The sequence below is a fragment of the Sphaerodactylus townsendi genome, linkage group LG10 (genome assembly GCF_021028975.2).
Source record: "Sphaerodactylus townsendi isolate TG3544 linkage group LG10, MPM_Stown_v2.3, whole genome shotgun sequence".
NCBI lineage: Eukaryota > Metazoa > Chordata > Lepidosauria > Squamata > Sphaerodactylidae > Sphaerodactylus > Sphaerodactylus townsendi.
Window position 1 is genome coordinate 72,310,449 of NC_059434.1, and position 16,890 is coordinate 72,327,338.

The 16,890-nt window shown below is 41.5% G+C and overlaps 1 protein-coding gene across 2 annotated transcripts in view; it reads right to left on the minus strand.

The window, feature by feature from the left end:
• GRID2 (glutamate ionotropic receptor delta type subunit 2) overlaps window positions 1-16,890 on the minus strand; it is a 997,067-nt gene that overhangs the window by 319,189 nt on the left and 660,988 nt on the right. For both annotated transcript variants that reach the window (XM_048508854.1, XM_048508855.1), the window contains exons 7-8: window positions 14,037-14,198; window positions 3,147-3,266 (exon numbers count right to left, since the gene is read on the minus strand). In XM_048508854.1, coding sequence (XP_048364811.1) covers window positions 3,147-3,266; window positions 14,037-14,198 — 282 coding nt within the window. The remainder of the gene's footprint in view (window positions 1-3,146; window positions 3,267-14,036; window positions 14,199-16,890) is intronic.

Genomic DNA, 16,890 nt, shown 5'->3' on the forward strand with positions numbered 1-16,890 from the left:
GAATACTGAGGTTTTAGTTTAGAAAAAACGGTTGGCTCCGAGGCACGCGTTACTCAGGAGTAAGCTTATTGAAGGAACCGTGCAACGCTTCAAATGGGTGAATCACGATCCTAGGAGGGTTTACTCAGAAGCAAGCCCCATTGCCAGCAACTGAGTTTACTCCCAGGTAAAGGATCATGCCCAGGCCAGCCTAGATATATGTGTGTGTGTGGGGGGGTGATTTTCCACCCCCCGCCCATATGATGAACTCTGTGCGCGAGTGCCCACAGAGAGGGCTCTGAGTGCCACCTCTGGCACCCGTGCCATAGGTTCGCCATCACTGCTGTACAGAAACCATCACAGTCTTAGGTCAATTGTATGTTGTATAATTGTGAACTGCCTGTGAACTCTAATACTTAGGGGTTAGAATTTTTTAAAGATTACTAAATATTTTTTAAAGATTACTTTTAAAGATTTTTAAAGATTACTAAATATTCAACACATTCTTATCCCAACATATACTGAAACAGTCTGAGTGATTATAAGGACTTTGATACTTAAATTTATTCAAGATTTCAACAATAGAGCAAGTGATGTCTTGAAGACATAACAGTTCATCAAGTACTACTGCTCCTGTTTAATTATATTGAGGAATTCACACTTTACAAAGAGATTTGATCCATGATTTAGCAACAGTGTTAGTTAATAAATATTTAAAATCTTCTAATACACTCCATTTCTCCAAGGGTTACATAAAGCAAAGGGAATAGTGACACAGTTAAACTCAACCAGTTGTAGTAGTATTTGAAAGAAGCAAAATAAAGAACAATGGCTCTTAAATTGTCCTTCATTTATTCTAAGAGGTTTCAAGCAATTTTTAAGGCATGCTAATTTATCATTCTAGTGGCAGAAGAAAGTGTCTTCAACAAACCTTAAGAGGCTTTTTGATTGCCATAAAATAAGTGGATTTTATGGATTTTATTGGATTTTTATTGTTGGAAGCCACCCTGAGACTGCAAGAGGAAGGATGGTCTATACCAGGGGTCTGCAACCTGCGGCTCTCCAGATGTTCATGAACTACAATTCCCATCAACCCCAGTCAGCATGCCAATTGGCCATACTGGCAGGGGCTGATGGGAATTGTAGTTCAGGAACATCTGGAGAGCCGTAGGTTGCAGACCCCTGGTCTATACAAAGAAAGAAAGAAAGAAAGAAAGAAAGAAAGAAAGAAAGAAAGAAAGAAAGAAAGAAAGAAAGAAAGAAAGAAAGAAAGAAAGAAAGTATAGCGTGACCTTGTAAGGTTTTCAGGGCAAGAGACATTCAGAGGTGGTTTGCCATTGCCTGCCTCTGCATTGCAAACCTGGACTTCCTCATTGGGCTCCCATCCCATCTCACAGAAAGGTACATATTTTGTTCCCATACCAGAAGATCACACATCTTTAGCCTTTGTAAATTACTCTCATGAGAAGTGTAAGTCACACTTGCATCTTCTTTGAACGTTTCCAAAGAGTGTCTGAATCAGATCCTATGGTAACTTTTGCTATATAAAGGCAACATTTTAAAAGTAAAAAATAAATATGGCAACTCAGCTGTCTTTTCTTAGAAAGGGCAGAGTGGAGATCAAGCACCAGTATCCGAAGATCCCATAAAAAGTTACTAAAATTGATTTAAAAGTCAATTACTGCTCCCACAGAGAAGCAACAGAAAACGGTATTTCAAGACCACGGGGGACCCTTCTTATAGCTTCTTTAGTGTGTTTTTGGCCATGGTATGAAGGTAATTAATGATGTACAGCAGAATTCCACTGACTTTGCTGCACCTCAGGTCATATTCCTATTTCTATGAGGCTCCAAATATAAAACCTGCAGCGAGCCCCCACATGATATGATAGCGCTGCCCTATGCCAAGAAACCACACTGCTTGTAATAATAATTCTCAGGTAGGCTATTATTGGACAGCTCTAAAAATATATAGTCTTTGACCAAGGAGGTAATATGTGTCTAGACCTTCTGTACTACTGTGGATCACTCAGGGGGTAAATCAACAATAACAACAAAACCTGTCAGAAAACAAAACACTAATATCATCTCAACAGGAGATTTCCCTCTATAATCTTTCACACCATCTTAACTAACCCTAAGGGTATTTCTGTTTCCTGTAGAATGGGGGGGGGACACCCCTGAAAAATCAAGTAGATCAAGTGCTAGAATTGTTATGCGCCTCTCAGGTCTGAAACAATTCTGGTGGGAAGAAAATAAGAAATGACATTCCAGTCATTTGGCAAATAATTCATCTAGCCTCTATTAAGTGCGCCTTTTCTTTGTTTTCCATTCCAGATCTCTGAAATCATAGTTATTTCTGGAAATTATAGCATTTTTAATAAAAAAACAAGAAGCTAACACACTGAAATATATATATCAGAGTATTTTCCATTTGATTTTTAACATCAAAAGCAATAAACATTTTGTCTCAAGATAGACTGCATATATATTCTAATGCAGGTGTCCCTAATATGGTGCCTGTGGACAACATGGCACCCACCAATACCTTTCCTGGTGCCCAACAAGTGTTTTTAGAATGTAGTGGGGCTAGTTGAGGCTTTTGCCCAACAGGACTTCTGATTAGCCACTGAATATTTGATTGGCTGTGCAGATTTTTGAAAACGCTACTTTGGCAGCAGCTGCCACCAACTGTGTGACTGAAGGAATGCTATAGATGCCATTTTGTGGCTGGCTCTGCCTCCTGTGGCATCCATTTTGTGCTGTGCCCATTAAGTTGTGTCAGAATTTCAAAGATCCCCACAGGCTCAAAAGGGTTGGAGACCCCATTATAATGCAAAAGGTGCTGTGTTGACAACATACTGATTGCTTTTACAGATGGACAGTCTTCACCTTACCAGGAACTACAAGCAGACTACCATTCTCAACAAAGAGTTGGTTACTCCTCCTCCTCTTGAGAGAAGCTACCAGGCAGTTACCATATCCTACACAAATGTGTGGAAATTCCCCAAGAAATATTGTTATTTCCATTAAAATTATTGACAGTCTTTGGATGTCTCATCCCATCAGGAGTCTCCACACCCAGAGTAACATCTCACTTAAACAGAAAATCAGTGTCAACTATTATTTACATTCAGCATTTCAAATTGAAGAACAATAAGGTCTTACTTTGCGGATGCCTCTGCTCAGTTCTTCCCCATAGTTGGTCCCCAGGATTTCAAACAGAACGTTGGGATTCCCACCATTTTCTGCAAATTCCAGTTCACCTGTCAAACCATTCACTCCACCCTGAATGCATGAAAAAGGGAGAGAGATAAAATTTAGTCATATCTATGCACTTATTTGTACAAAATACAGACCAGCAGTAGCTGTGAACATTATGAAACCTGCAGAATTTTTCTACTTGCCCTATGAAACTGTGAAGTTTCAAAACTAGAGAAACATACAGTGTAAATGTTATTCATGTAGAGCCTTCTGTGTTCCAAGCAATTCAAGTGCATTATCCATTTGGAATCCTTCTAAAGCACAGGTGTCAAACTCGCGACCCTCCAGATGTTCATGAACTACAATTCCCGTCAGCCCTTGCCAGTATAGCCAATGCTCATGTTGGGAGGAACTGATGGGAATTGTAGTTCATGAACATCTGGAAGGCCGTGAGTTTGAGGCTCTGTTCAGTTGACCAATATGCACATCCTTGCATTCCAGATGGGAGGCCGAGAGAAAGTGGTTTGCTTAAGACCTCCCTTAGCCAATATGTTGTAACATTTCACAGTCATGGTACATATGAAGTACATAAGAGCTGTCAGGTCACAACTGACTTATGGAGACCCCAATCAAGGGTTTCAAGGCCACCTTGAATATTATATAAAGGTGGAGTATACAATACTTTAAATAAATCAATAAGCACACCATGCCACCTTCCCTTGATGGTGATGGCAATGAATCCTAATTCACACAGCAATCTGGAAGTTTGAAATCTTAACTGTATAAAGGCTCCTATTTTTTTTTAAATATCACATTGATTTGCCACCTGGCCATTTCAAGCCACTTCAAGAAAATGGCTCACTGACTTGGTAATGGGGAAGTGAAGTTGGTAAATGAACCCCCTACACATGAAGAACATTCCACTTCCTTGGAACTTTCCCTTTCACAAACCCTGCTGTGGCTTGGTTGTTGGGCAAACTGTTGAGCAAAGATGGAACAAGGCAAACCACTTCCCCATTCTGAAAAAAATCTTCACATGAGCATGAGGACGAGGACGTCATGTAACCCACCTTTCACTCGCACTTATTGGCCCATGCATAAAGGGCCTTAGTGCCATTATTAGAAGTCCAATTAGGGTACCAAAAAAGAAATTTAAGCACAGAGTCAAGAGAGCTGATTTGTATCAACTGCTGTGTTCCAGGAACAATTTCAGCTAGGGGACTAAGGACTTAACTACATGTTACATTTTCCCCAGAGATGTTCCTCGACTGGGTATTCTGCATTTTTGTGCTTTCCAGGCACACACAGGCACACTTCACATTAGATGCAGTGTACAAACATCTAAGCCCCCTGCCTCCTTGTGCTATGGTCCCAATCCCAATTAGGTCCCTATGAATTTGGAAAGAGCAGAACTTCAAAACACACTTCTCTAACTGAGCCAAGGGAGGCCCTGAGGAAAACATTACATAAATTGCTATTTTCAGCATACCCAAGAGCTTTTCCAAGGCACCAAGTTACCCCTCTCCCTATCACAACCTACTTTTGAAAGTCCGTGTCTGATGCAATGTGCCATATGTAACAGAAGGTTGCTGTTCAAGAAATATAAACCCCAAGTCTCTTCAGCTCACTGACTGAATGGTTCTTCAGATCACAATTCAAGAAACAAACAGTGCAGTCGCAATGCAGGATTGCTCTTGTCGAAGTCCATTGTTTAACTGTCTTAGGCTTTAGTAACTGCATTGGATTTCACTGTAAGCACCTGGATACATACTAACACATCACTTACCGGTCTGACTGCCTCATGGAGCAGCAGTGGCGTAGGAGGTTAAGAGCTGATGTATCTAATCTGGAGGAACCGGGTTTGATTCCCAGCTCTGCCGCCTGAGCTGTGGAGGCTTATTTGGGGAATTCAGATTAGCTTGTACACTCCCACACATGCCAGCTGGGTGACCTTGGGCTAGTCACAGCTTCTCGGAGCTCTCTCAGCCCCACCCATCTCACAGGGTGTTTGTTGTGAGGGGGGAAGGGCAAGGAGATTGTAAGCCCCTTTGAGTCTCCTGCAGGAGAGAAAGGGGGGATATAAATCCAAACTCCTCCTCCTCCTCCTCCTCCTCCTCCTCCTCCTCCTCCTCCTCTTCGTCTTCGTCTTCGTCTTCGTCTTCGTCTTCGTCTTCGTCTTCTTCTTCTTCTTCTTCTTCTTCTTCATGTATCAAACTATTGGTTGCCACCTCAGGTTGCCCTGCCTTAAGTTGCCTTGTTCTGCCTTGATCTTTTCCAAGATATTTTCTTTCACAGCTTCCCTGATCACAGATTTTGCCCAATCTATTGTATCTTCCTGAACAGCTGGAAGTCAGCACGGCTTTGAAAAACAAGGACAGAGTACTCTGACCAGTCTACTCACTAGCCATCTCTGCAAAGTCTACTAACAAGTCTTTAGAAGAAAGTGATCTTCTATTCTGGTTGAATTATATCCATCACCAATGACATTCTGTAAGGGCTTACAAAGTCCAAGATTGGAACTTGCTAGAAAGAAAAGCATGTCACAAAACAGATCAGTGTTTTTTGGAAGCTAATGAGTGTGAAGATTATGATTCTGACAACTCAATCCTCTGAGGGGGTACGAATTGGCTAATGCAGCCAGTGTAGCGATGTACTGGCATGTTTGCCCTCTCCGTTGGTGTCAGGAGCACCCCTGCCAGCAGAGAGGGCAAAGATGCTGGCATCAAGGTGCCCCACAGCTCAGGGATAGGGAAACCCGGAAATGGGTCCCACTGCAGAGCTATGCTGGCATCCAACTGGACGCTGGCACAGGAATGGCTGGGCTGGGGCATGGAGATGGCTGTAGTTGACTTCCATGCAGTCTTTAAAGTGAGGAACACCACAGTCAGGGGGGCTGGCATAACTCCATACAGACAGCTGATTATTTTTTCTGTTTTGCAGCCTCCCTGTGCCACCTGAAAGCTTCCTGGAGGCAGTTCGGCCTCTGAGTTGGGCTGTAATCCACGTAGAGATAAAATGCCAAGAGCATAACACAAGCAAGTGGACTGCATCCCTTGTAAACAGCCACTCTGCTCTTCACCCCTCTGCCTCTCTTCCGCTATCCATAACCAAAAAATACTGGAACACATTCAGATGGGTGTGATGTCAGCAGCTCTTGTCTGGGTCTATGCACTTCTATTGGTGGCTGAGCAGACCTTTCCCACACACTGACTTCCCAATATCAGACTTTGTCAAATGGGATAGAGCCACTTAAGAATGTAGATATGGGGTAAATCATTCAATGTGTTCTCCATGTTCAAAATGCCTCTATGTAGAAAGCTAGTACTTTTTGGTGAAGAGCAGGCTAGCAGCACCCTAATCCCTCCTGCGGTAGGTTTCACAAGTGGAGATTTTTGACATGGGGGAAGGATTCAAGGATGAGGCCAGCTCCCACCTGCACCATGAAGTAGTGTTGAGTTGGATTCGATCAGCTTTTCTGTAGGCATAAGGAAGCTTCCTGGTAATGGACAGAATATTTTACCTTTCCTACGCTCTTTTTCTTCAGAAAATCTCTTACCATCTTTTTAAAAGGAGAGACGCTCAAGACAGAGACTGCATAAACACAATGATTGTGTTGTGTATTTATTCTCTATCAGTGTCTTTCATATCAAATTTACTGCATCTACAACCCGAAACACAATTTTTCTAACCCAAATTGGCTGGCTGAAAAATCAAGCTTTGCCTTTTCTGCTTCATAACTCATCACTATCCATCACTGACAATAAAAAGTCTGAAATCGGAATTTAGCTGTCAGATCCGCGGATGATGCATGAGGCATGGGGGGGGGGGGGGTACATGGCTCCCTTTTCCACAGGGCACACAAAAACCTACTGTTTGTCAGTAACCTAAACAAATGAGCCTGGGAAAACCTAGAGGGCAGCTATATGCAATGATGTGGTATCATTTTTTTCTTTAGCTTGTATTGTTGCTATAAGCCTTTCTTTAATAATTTACATAGATTACAAATGGAAATTGATATTTTCTAGCATGGCCATTATTTCATATTATGACCCTATTTGCCGAGTTTTTGCAGTCTCTTTACTGACTAATGGGAAAATTGTCACATGCTTGAGTAATGGAAATAGGGCTGGGGGGAGGGGAGGCAGAAGCATGAAATATCTGGATAAATTCCTTTAAAAAAATAATGTTGCAGCCAGTCTAATTTATGATGTTTCCTGACCATTTGAGATGTAGGATTGCATAAGAATTTTCATTCAGATGCTATTTGTACTAATTCTGCTGGGCTTATATTAAATTGAAAGGAGAATGCAATTGTATGCTGGCCTTTTTCTCAAGGCTGTATGTCTCTTATAGGGACAACTGAGGGCCTTTCCCCACTTACCTTAAGTTCCGCGCTACTCTCCTCAAGTAGCGCGGGGTCCCCCGGCACTACCCACGACAGGGGTGGCGACAACGGCGCCGCCCTGACGCTGCTGCTGTCGCGCCCCCTCAGCGCGCGTCATTCCTGGCGCTCTTGTAAATGGCGCCTTTTGATGACGCCTGGGTGCGTGCCAGAAATGACGTGCGCTGAGAGCAGCACGCGGCATAGCGGGGGGCGTGATGAGTGGGGAAATGCCCTGAGCCTGTGAAGATTCACAACAGTCATAGCACAAACACAGGCACACAGGAGGCAGAAATGGGCAAACTGATGCTCGATATTGTTGACACCACTGGCCAAGGCCAATCTGGGAGGATGCTGTGGAACTACTGCTGCTTCCTCCAGGCCACCAGTGGACTCAGGACTGTGGTCCACCAGGAACTTTCCTGGTTAGTGAAAGAGTTGATCTGCTCCTTGTCTGAAATGCTTGGATTGACAAAGGTATGCTCCACTAATTTTTGTACATGCAAGCAAGACATACATCTCATTGAAGAAACTTACACTTGGTATTGAAAAGAATTGTTGCATTTGAGAACAACGCTACATTTTTACTGGGAAGATAAATCAATAGGCTAGTTAAATCCTATGCTGCTTGGAAGGGCATGAAATCCAATGTGCAGTGACCAGGTGGCTCAGTGTTCATGTGGTTTAGAAATATAGCTGCAACCTAACACAAGAGAAAATGCATGACTGGTATCAAGGGCACAAGCTGGCTATTTAGGTTTCACTCACAACTCAAGGCATGCAACCCCACCCCACCCTCCCCCCCCCCGCCAAAATTAATGTAATATATATTTATTATTATTCCTATTTATTTATTTTTTGCTTTAGTTCATTTGTTCGCAGTGTCATTGGAAATATTTCTGGCTGTAACTTCTTTACTCTCAACCCCACGTAAGTGAAATGTTCAGCAATTGTACATTTCATCCTAGATGACTTTGTTGCGCAGCTTTGGACAGATCAAAGAATAGGTTCCAGATTTATAGGCCATTAAAATAAAAGTGCATGAACTGTTTCAAAGAACAGATGCTGTAGATCCTAAAGAACAAAAACAGAAGAAAAGTTTGGATTTGTGCCTCACTTTTTCCAACTACAAGGAGTCTCAAAGCAGCTTACAAACTCCTTCCCTTACTCTCCCCACAACAAACACTTTGGTGGGGCTGAGAAAGTTCAGAGAGAACTGTGACTAGTCTAAGGTCATCTAGCAGGCTTCATGTGTAGGAGTGCAGAATAAAACTTGGTTCACCATTTTAGAGTCCGCTACTCAAGTGGAGGAGTGGGGAATCAAACCTGGTTCTCCATATTAGAGTCCACTGCTCTTAACCACTACACCACGTTGGATCTCTTGCATGCAGAGCTTCTTGTACACAAGGAGCTTCTTGCATGCAGGGGAATGGACATTCGGCACCCCAAGAAGACTAAAAGAGTTACAAGGGTGGGAACAGGGAGACATCTGAGCCCTCCCCTAAAGGCATGCAATGTTGTACCAGCACAAGTCACAGGTCTCCCCAAATGACCTAATGTAGTATTACTAAGCAGGCAAGGTCTGGAACTTGGTAACCCCAAGAAAACAGGCAGCATGGCCTATAAATAATGAAATGTGCCATCCCAGGCAGAGGCTCTGTCCCCAAGCCTTGGGAAATAAGAATCAGCTATCAATGATGGGTAAAAACACTGTGGAGAAAAAGATGAATCCACAGAATTGTTTTCTGTTATAAGGTCTGTTTGACGTTGACAACAGGAAAGCTTTAGTGGCAGTTTCATGTATTTCAAAATCTTGCTTCTTGCTCCTCTAGCTTCTACCAACCTTGAACTCTCAACACCTGACCACTATTCCACTGGAAAACAAGTGTAACAAATTATTCATTGGCACTTGCATTCAAGTTTTGTTATCTCGGTTAATGTGATGGATTAGACTAGGGGACAGGATTCAATTTGAAATAGAAGCACAGTCAGGCTCACAAGAGCAAAAGGATATTTCCAGGAGCTTATGAACAGACATGCGCCACTAGGACTGCACTGGAATTAAACCCACCCACGACACTGCAAATATTCAGCTGTTTGTTTGCAAAGGTGAGCATACAAATGCTTTGAATATGTGGATACTTACAGTGAGAAGAGGGTGACTGGAATGTATGAACAGCTGATAGAGTAGGGTACACTGATAAACTGTACAAAAAGCAGAATCAAGCCCAGGGGTACACCGTCCCACTAACTGGAGGAGGTGGCAGAAGAGAAGAGATGGAGAAATCACCCGTGTTCTTGCAAGGATTGTCAAAGCAATTTGTATTTTTCTAAATGGCATTAAGATCATGGCAATGGGCACTGCTTCTTGCACTCTCACTGTGCCAAATGAAGTTGGCAGTAGCCAAAAGTAAGACATTTACTGCAATAGCACCTTAACTATGCATGTTCTTTAAAAAATCATTCAAAAAGCAATGCCTCTTCTCTGTTTCCAGAAATAACATGCTTTTTAAAAAGGTCATTTGAATGAATAGGGCTGTTTTTCCTGCTTGGAGTTCACAACCTGCCTTCTCATGCCACACTGCCCTTCCAAGAAGCCAAAGCAATACAGGTTACATATTCTTCCCATCTGTTCCAGGGCCAACACAGTTCTCTTGTATTACAGAGAACTGCAATACAATGGTTCCCATGCTGTGAATGCAGTTCAGAAGAAACTTGGAGAGGCAGCCTATGCACAGAAGAGGGGAATATACCTCTTTTATCCTTACAAAGCTGCAAAAACCATTCTTCCTTCAACACAAGGTTCAGAAACTTTCTCAAGGTCTAGGTTTGGGAACAGTAGAATCGGTCACTTCTGGAACATGCAACAATATGACACAGCCATTGTTCACGTGCGGCAGAGCTGGGAATCACAGCCATTGTTCACATTTGGAAGGGATGCTATGACATCAGCCAATGTAGCCATTGCAGTGTCTCAACAACAGACTTGCCAACTCTAGATTGGGAAATTACTGGAGATTTGGGGGTAGACCTTCGTGACAGCACACTTTGGGGAGGGAAGGGACATCAGCAGAGGTAACTGTTAAAGATTTCATCTTTCCAAGCAGCCATTTTCTCCACAAGAACTGATCTCTGGAGTCTGGAGATCAGCTGTAATTCTGAGATGTCCAGGTCCCACGTTGGCAACCCTATTCACCAACCAAGACTGCAGTCCACAACACAACATTCTGCAGATTCAAACTACTGCTCACTTTAATGGGTCCAGATTACAGCACTAGCCTTTCATAATGATTAACTATGTGGAAAATCACCATTTTTTGTCAGTGAGCAGCTCATCAATATTTTTTTTTAATCCTTAGTTGAAGACGGACAACATTTTGAGCTGCCTGATGGGTATTCTAGAAGGGGGGGGGGAGGGATCTACAAACAAGATTTACCAGCTGGACTTACACATTATGTGTTCTTTTTCACAGAAAGGCTAAAAGGTCATGCCTGTAAATGCTCTATCTGTCAAATGCTAGGAGAGAATTAGTCACCATGCTATTAGCCAGAGTTCTGTCTGAATCTCCAGAAAGTCTGATTGCTATTATTTATGCAGTACAGACTCCATGGGGCTTCAACAAAGTTAAATAAAAACCTGAAGGAGAACCATTAAAAAGCAAAAGCCCAGTGGTACTAGTTTGAAACTAGAAAAGAGATTAGACATTGATTATTCTCACTAAGAAGCCACAAGAAAAGGCTGAATTTGGCCAGCAAACCACTGTTGCTGCTGCCTGCATTTCCAGACACCTGGAGTTCTGAATCAAAGGGTCAGTTTTATGTAACATGGATCATTTAACTACAGATTACATTGGATACAAAACCTCCTCAGACAGAAGTAATTTATTAGGGGAGGGGGCTACATTCATATGCAGAGAATCTCCTCCCAATATTTCTTTTAGGGGATGACTTGATTATGTTTCACCACGAGAATCTATTTCTCAAAGGACTCAAATATATCCATTTCTCATTGAATCTGTACAGGACAAAGGGGTAGACACTACCTTCTGGGCAGAGGTAAAATAACTAGTAATAGGTAGCAGTTATGTTGCCTCTCTGTAACTTGAGCAGAATTGCCAAACAACAACGACAGCATGGGCCAAAGAATGGAATAATATTGTTATAGCCCATGAAAGGAAGTATACCTGAAATTTTAATACTGGTGTAGCATGTATACAGTGGTCAACCCAAGCAGCCCTATGATGTAAGACATTTTGGAGCCTGTGACAGAAAATTCGGATGCCACAGATATGGGGGTAAACATGTAATAATCGAATAGCTGCACTTCAGAGGTGCCCGAAACATTCAATCAAATGGAAGGGCAAGTCCTGGTAGATGGTAAAAATAAAAAATCAGGATACATGACACTGCTTATACTGAATCAGACCCTTTATTTTTAAAAAATTTAATTTAATTTATACCCCCACCCTTTCCCAACCAAGTCAGGGTGTCTTCCAACAATAATAATTACAATATAAACATATGATGTAAATTAAAAACACATAATCTAAAACTATAAACACCAATTTAGGCATGTTTTAGCACTTTAAAATAATAATTTTATAAATTATGATATCGATATTTAACATCTTTATATTTTATATCTTGTTAATTAAAATGATAATTGTATGTATTATATGTATTGGAAGCCACTCCGAGCCCAATTTGGCAAGGATATCAAATCAAATAAACAAGTAAACGAACGAATGAATTAATTAAAAGATGACGCTTGAAATTATATATCTATATGTAATATACATATTGCTCTCAGTGGTGGGTTGTTCATAATGGTGGTGAACAGGTGACCAGCCATGACCCAAAGATTCACAGGTCCTTCAAGGATTTCAGAAAAGAAAAAAAAAACCAAGGGGAAAAGGGAAAAAAGGAAGGCAGAGAAAAATGGAAGACAGGGAAGAGAAGGAAAGGAAAGAGATGAAGAAAGGGAGGGAGTAGGGAGACCAGCTGATCTACTCAATTGTTGCTACCTCAACCATCTGTCTGGCAGAACATCTGCCACTTTCAGGCCATATGGAATTGAACTAAGTCCTACAGGGCACAAGTCTCATTAGACAGAATGTTCCACCAGTCTGGGGCCAAGGCCAAAAAGTCAAAGATAGGCAGCAGCCCTCCAAAGTCTCAAGCAGAGGTATTTCACATCATCTACGGCCAGATTCTCTAATTGGAAATGCTGGGGATTAATTCAGGGACCATCTGAATGCCAGGCAGATGCTCCACCACAGCCCCATGGCCTCTCCACGATCCAAGAGTAACCATGAGAAGTACAGCAGATGGAGGGGAGCCAGCTCCATTGGCAACATCTGAAACGATGTCTTCCTACTTGTGTTTTGAAAATGCGCATATCAAAGTTCAATTTTGCATCGTGGAAACAATCAAATGCTAGTCTAAGACTAGCGATCATTCAAGAAGATCCCTGGAATATGCATCTTGGCCTTTGCACCTGGCCGTATCAGTATTTTAACATTACAGACTTTTAATAGATACTTTGCTATAATCACTTTTTAAAATACAAGCACAGAGAGAAATCTAAACTTATTTATTGCTATGGAATCTCCATATTTTTCTGAGCATTCACAAGTAGCCTAGCCTGTAAGAGGAATTTTTCATTTTCTTCAGCCTCTTTCTGCTGCTCTCACTTCCCATCTGGCCTGCCATTTCTCTTCGTATCGCAAGGAGAATTGCCTCACAAATGAATCCTCCCTCTGTGTGACTGCGGAGAACTTGAGGAGTTTGTTTGTTTCTTTGATTAATTATCCCGCTTTTTAAAAGGCAGAAAATAGTAAGTGACGAACTAGAAATGTTAGCTAGACTGACAGAGCGACGGACTGCATGAACTCTACAGCTTTCCAAGTGCAAAATTCTCATACTTCAGAATGAACTGATGTCACGTTGATAAATGTCAAAAACAAGCTAAGCAAAGTTTTTAAAGCAAATATAGAGCAGCAAGCAAAAGCATCCTCTTGCGTAAACTCATCCCTGGCCCACTGTTAAGGTGTGTGTTGCAAAGGGCAGGCGTAACTTCGTCACTTATATTGATAGCCTTGAAATACACACAGATTCATACATACAAACAAACACAAAGCTGCCTTATATGGAATTAGACCCTTGGTTTATCAAGATCAGTATTGTTGGCAGTGACTGGCAGCAATTCTTCAGGGTCTAAAGTCAAGGTCATTCATATCACCTAATGCCTGGTCTTTTTTTAACTAGAAAAGAGAGGGATTGAATCTAGGGCAGGGGTCTGCAACCTGAGGCTCTCCAGATGTTCATGGACTACAAATCCAATCAGCCCCTGTCAGCATGGCCAGTTGGTTTTCAAGGGTGCAGTGTTGTGGATGAAAAGTACATTTCATACAAATGAAAATGCAAGAAACAGACATTGCCTCGGGGGGGGGGGGGGAGAGAGCATTTCATACCTTTTTGATTGTATCCAACATGGATCTTCCTCCTTGCCATGGTTTGGAGTTCTTCCTAATGCAAGTCAAGCTTGCCATGCTGTGCCACTTCCGGTCCTCCAGCTTCTTATGGAAAGCATTTGCCAGCAGCAGCACCGTGTCATAAATGTAGAGGTTGGTAATCTGTCCGAGAGATTAAAAATTGATTGCAAACAGCTAGTGTGCTCAGGTGGGCAGCATTCACAAGTGACTTTTCTCTCTGCTTTCACCACTCAAGACCTTCATTAACGGAAATGCTCTGCTACTAGGGGCAGATTGCCTTATGCTTCAGAAAGCGAGGGAGTCTTGGGGGGACTGAATGAGATTGTGGTAAAATACCCCTGTATTCTGCAAATGCAGAAACGTTTGTGGCTGCCACTGGGAAGCCCTTCTCTCCATATTCAAATCCCTGTTCGTAAGTTACAGTGAATGTATGTACAATCCATAGATAGTGTGCGTTTGATGTGTTAGGGCTTAATTTCAGGGGATGTCTTTTTCCCCCCATGATTTTGCACCCCCCCCCCCCACGTGACCAGATCAGATGCACAGGGGAATCTGCAACTAGGGCTTATTTTTGGAGTAGGGCTTATATTTCAAGCATCCTCCAAAAATCCAGAAAAATCATGCTAGGACTTATTTTCGGGGTAGGATTTATTTTTGGGGAAACAGGGTATGTAATTTAAGGGTTTTAACATATTGTTGAAATTTGTATTTATTGTTTTATCGCCTTGTTATGGCCTTGTACACCGCTCAGAGCCCTCTGGGGGTTGAGCTGTCTATGAAGTGTAATAATAATAATAATAATAATAATAATAATAATAATAATAATAATAATAATAATAATAATAATAATAATAATAATAATAATAATTCCTAGGCCTCTGGGTGAGGCTCGAATTGTAATGAAGGCCAACAACCAGCTAAAGATCTAGCAGCTGTGAAATCTACAATAATAATAATAATATTTACTGCAGGCAAATCAACCTTCCCAGAAAATATGACCCTGTCCCTAGTGTGTCTTGTCCTGCTCTGAGGTGGCTTCTATTATTTATGTATTTATGCATAGCCTGATTTTTCCTAATTGGGGACCCAAACTGGCAACAACCCTGTGAGGTAGATTAGCCTAATGTCTGGCTCAACATCAATCAGTGAGCTTCAAGAGCAGAGTGGGGATTTGAAAACGTTATCCCAACTGTTATATCAATTTATGGAACAATGCATATCACACATTTCAACCATCAGACATCAGAATATCCCATTTTCAAACTTCAGTACACCGCTAAATTTTAGCTCTCTAACCGGTCTAAGAAGTATTTTTATCATTTGGAGTGAAATGCCTAACTTTGATTTGAGGTGACTCTTGCAACTGTTCGTGTTTCAGATTTTCTCAAGACCAAGGTTTTGTGGATCTCCCCTGTGGTGAGAGACTCCTTCTGGCAACCTTTGTTCCCTACTGTTGCTCGGCGTTCCAGGTGAAGGGAGAAAAAACCCCAGGGTTGTATACCACATGACATCACTTTTAGGAGAAACCCAGAAATGATGTCGGGCTGCTCTTGGAATCAGTGGAAACTTCATGGTTTACCCATCACTATGTGTTTCCACAACGGGGCACCACTTTCAGTTTTTCATAGTGATATTATGGTGTACTTGGTGCCCCCCATGTTCCTGCCCTCTAAGTTCTTGGCATTTGGTGAGCATGACTTGGCAACCCTTGTCAGGACTGATATGATGGTGAGACAATATTATAAGGATGTACAGGAACAAGACTTACCACCAAGTAAGTATGTAGCAGATGGATTAAGCCTATGGGCTGCCAAATGTACATCAATCTAGTTCATACTGAACATTTGTCATTTTTTTAAAAAAAGAGATGACTGATGCATTGCTAGGTCTTTGGTTAAAGCATTCAGGTCATAATTAATTCAAGATCTGAAATTTTATTTCTTTGAAATCCCAACCGTTTTAGTATTCCTTCTTTATGCCTATAATAGTCAAGTTAAAACATACAGCATAATTGCTGTGGAGAGATATGCATATTTATGCCACTGCAATACAAGAACATAATGAATTTTTTTGGCAGCTGACTGTAGCAGGCTTGAATTGGAAGAATTTCATGTTTAAGAGCTCTTTCTAATGGCAGCAGTGCATGCAAAGACCACACGGAAACAAACTCGTCGTAATCACTAATAAGAAATTTTGGGATATAATGATTCCAGATTCCACAGTCATTGGAATATTTTTTTCAACATAGCTTCCATAATTTTACAATAGAAGAATATAGAGACATTATCATAGTTCACGTCGATGTATATATTTGTTAATTTAGGAGCAATTTTGTGGAGGATCTATCAAATGTAAGTGGGGCTCTAGGGAACAGAGATCAACAGCCATTCAACAGATATTTAAAGTCTTTAACAATAGTGCAGATGCATATTTACAACATATTCAGTCATGGATAATTCATATGTGAAAGTTAATTTCTGCATTTGTAAAGCCTCTTCCTGTGAACTGAGAAGAATGCTGTATTAATCATGGTAACCTCAAAACCCATTATCTGGCAGCTACTGAAAGATTGCTTTATGCATTTATTGGTCTTCTACTTAAACACAACAGGTTTCTTAATGTACCATATAATTCAGTGGTTGATACTGCTTTATTGCATCCTTCTCAGAAGCTATTCTGTTCTGTTTCTCAGAAGGTATGCTATTGGGAAAGAAACACAGGCAGACAGAGTAGAACTGACACAACGTCAAATAATGGCTCTGCTAGGAACCAAAAGTAGAAAGTTTTCATACTTGTTATTTGGAAAATTTTAGAGGGGCAAAAAACATAAATA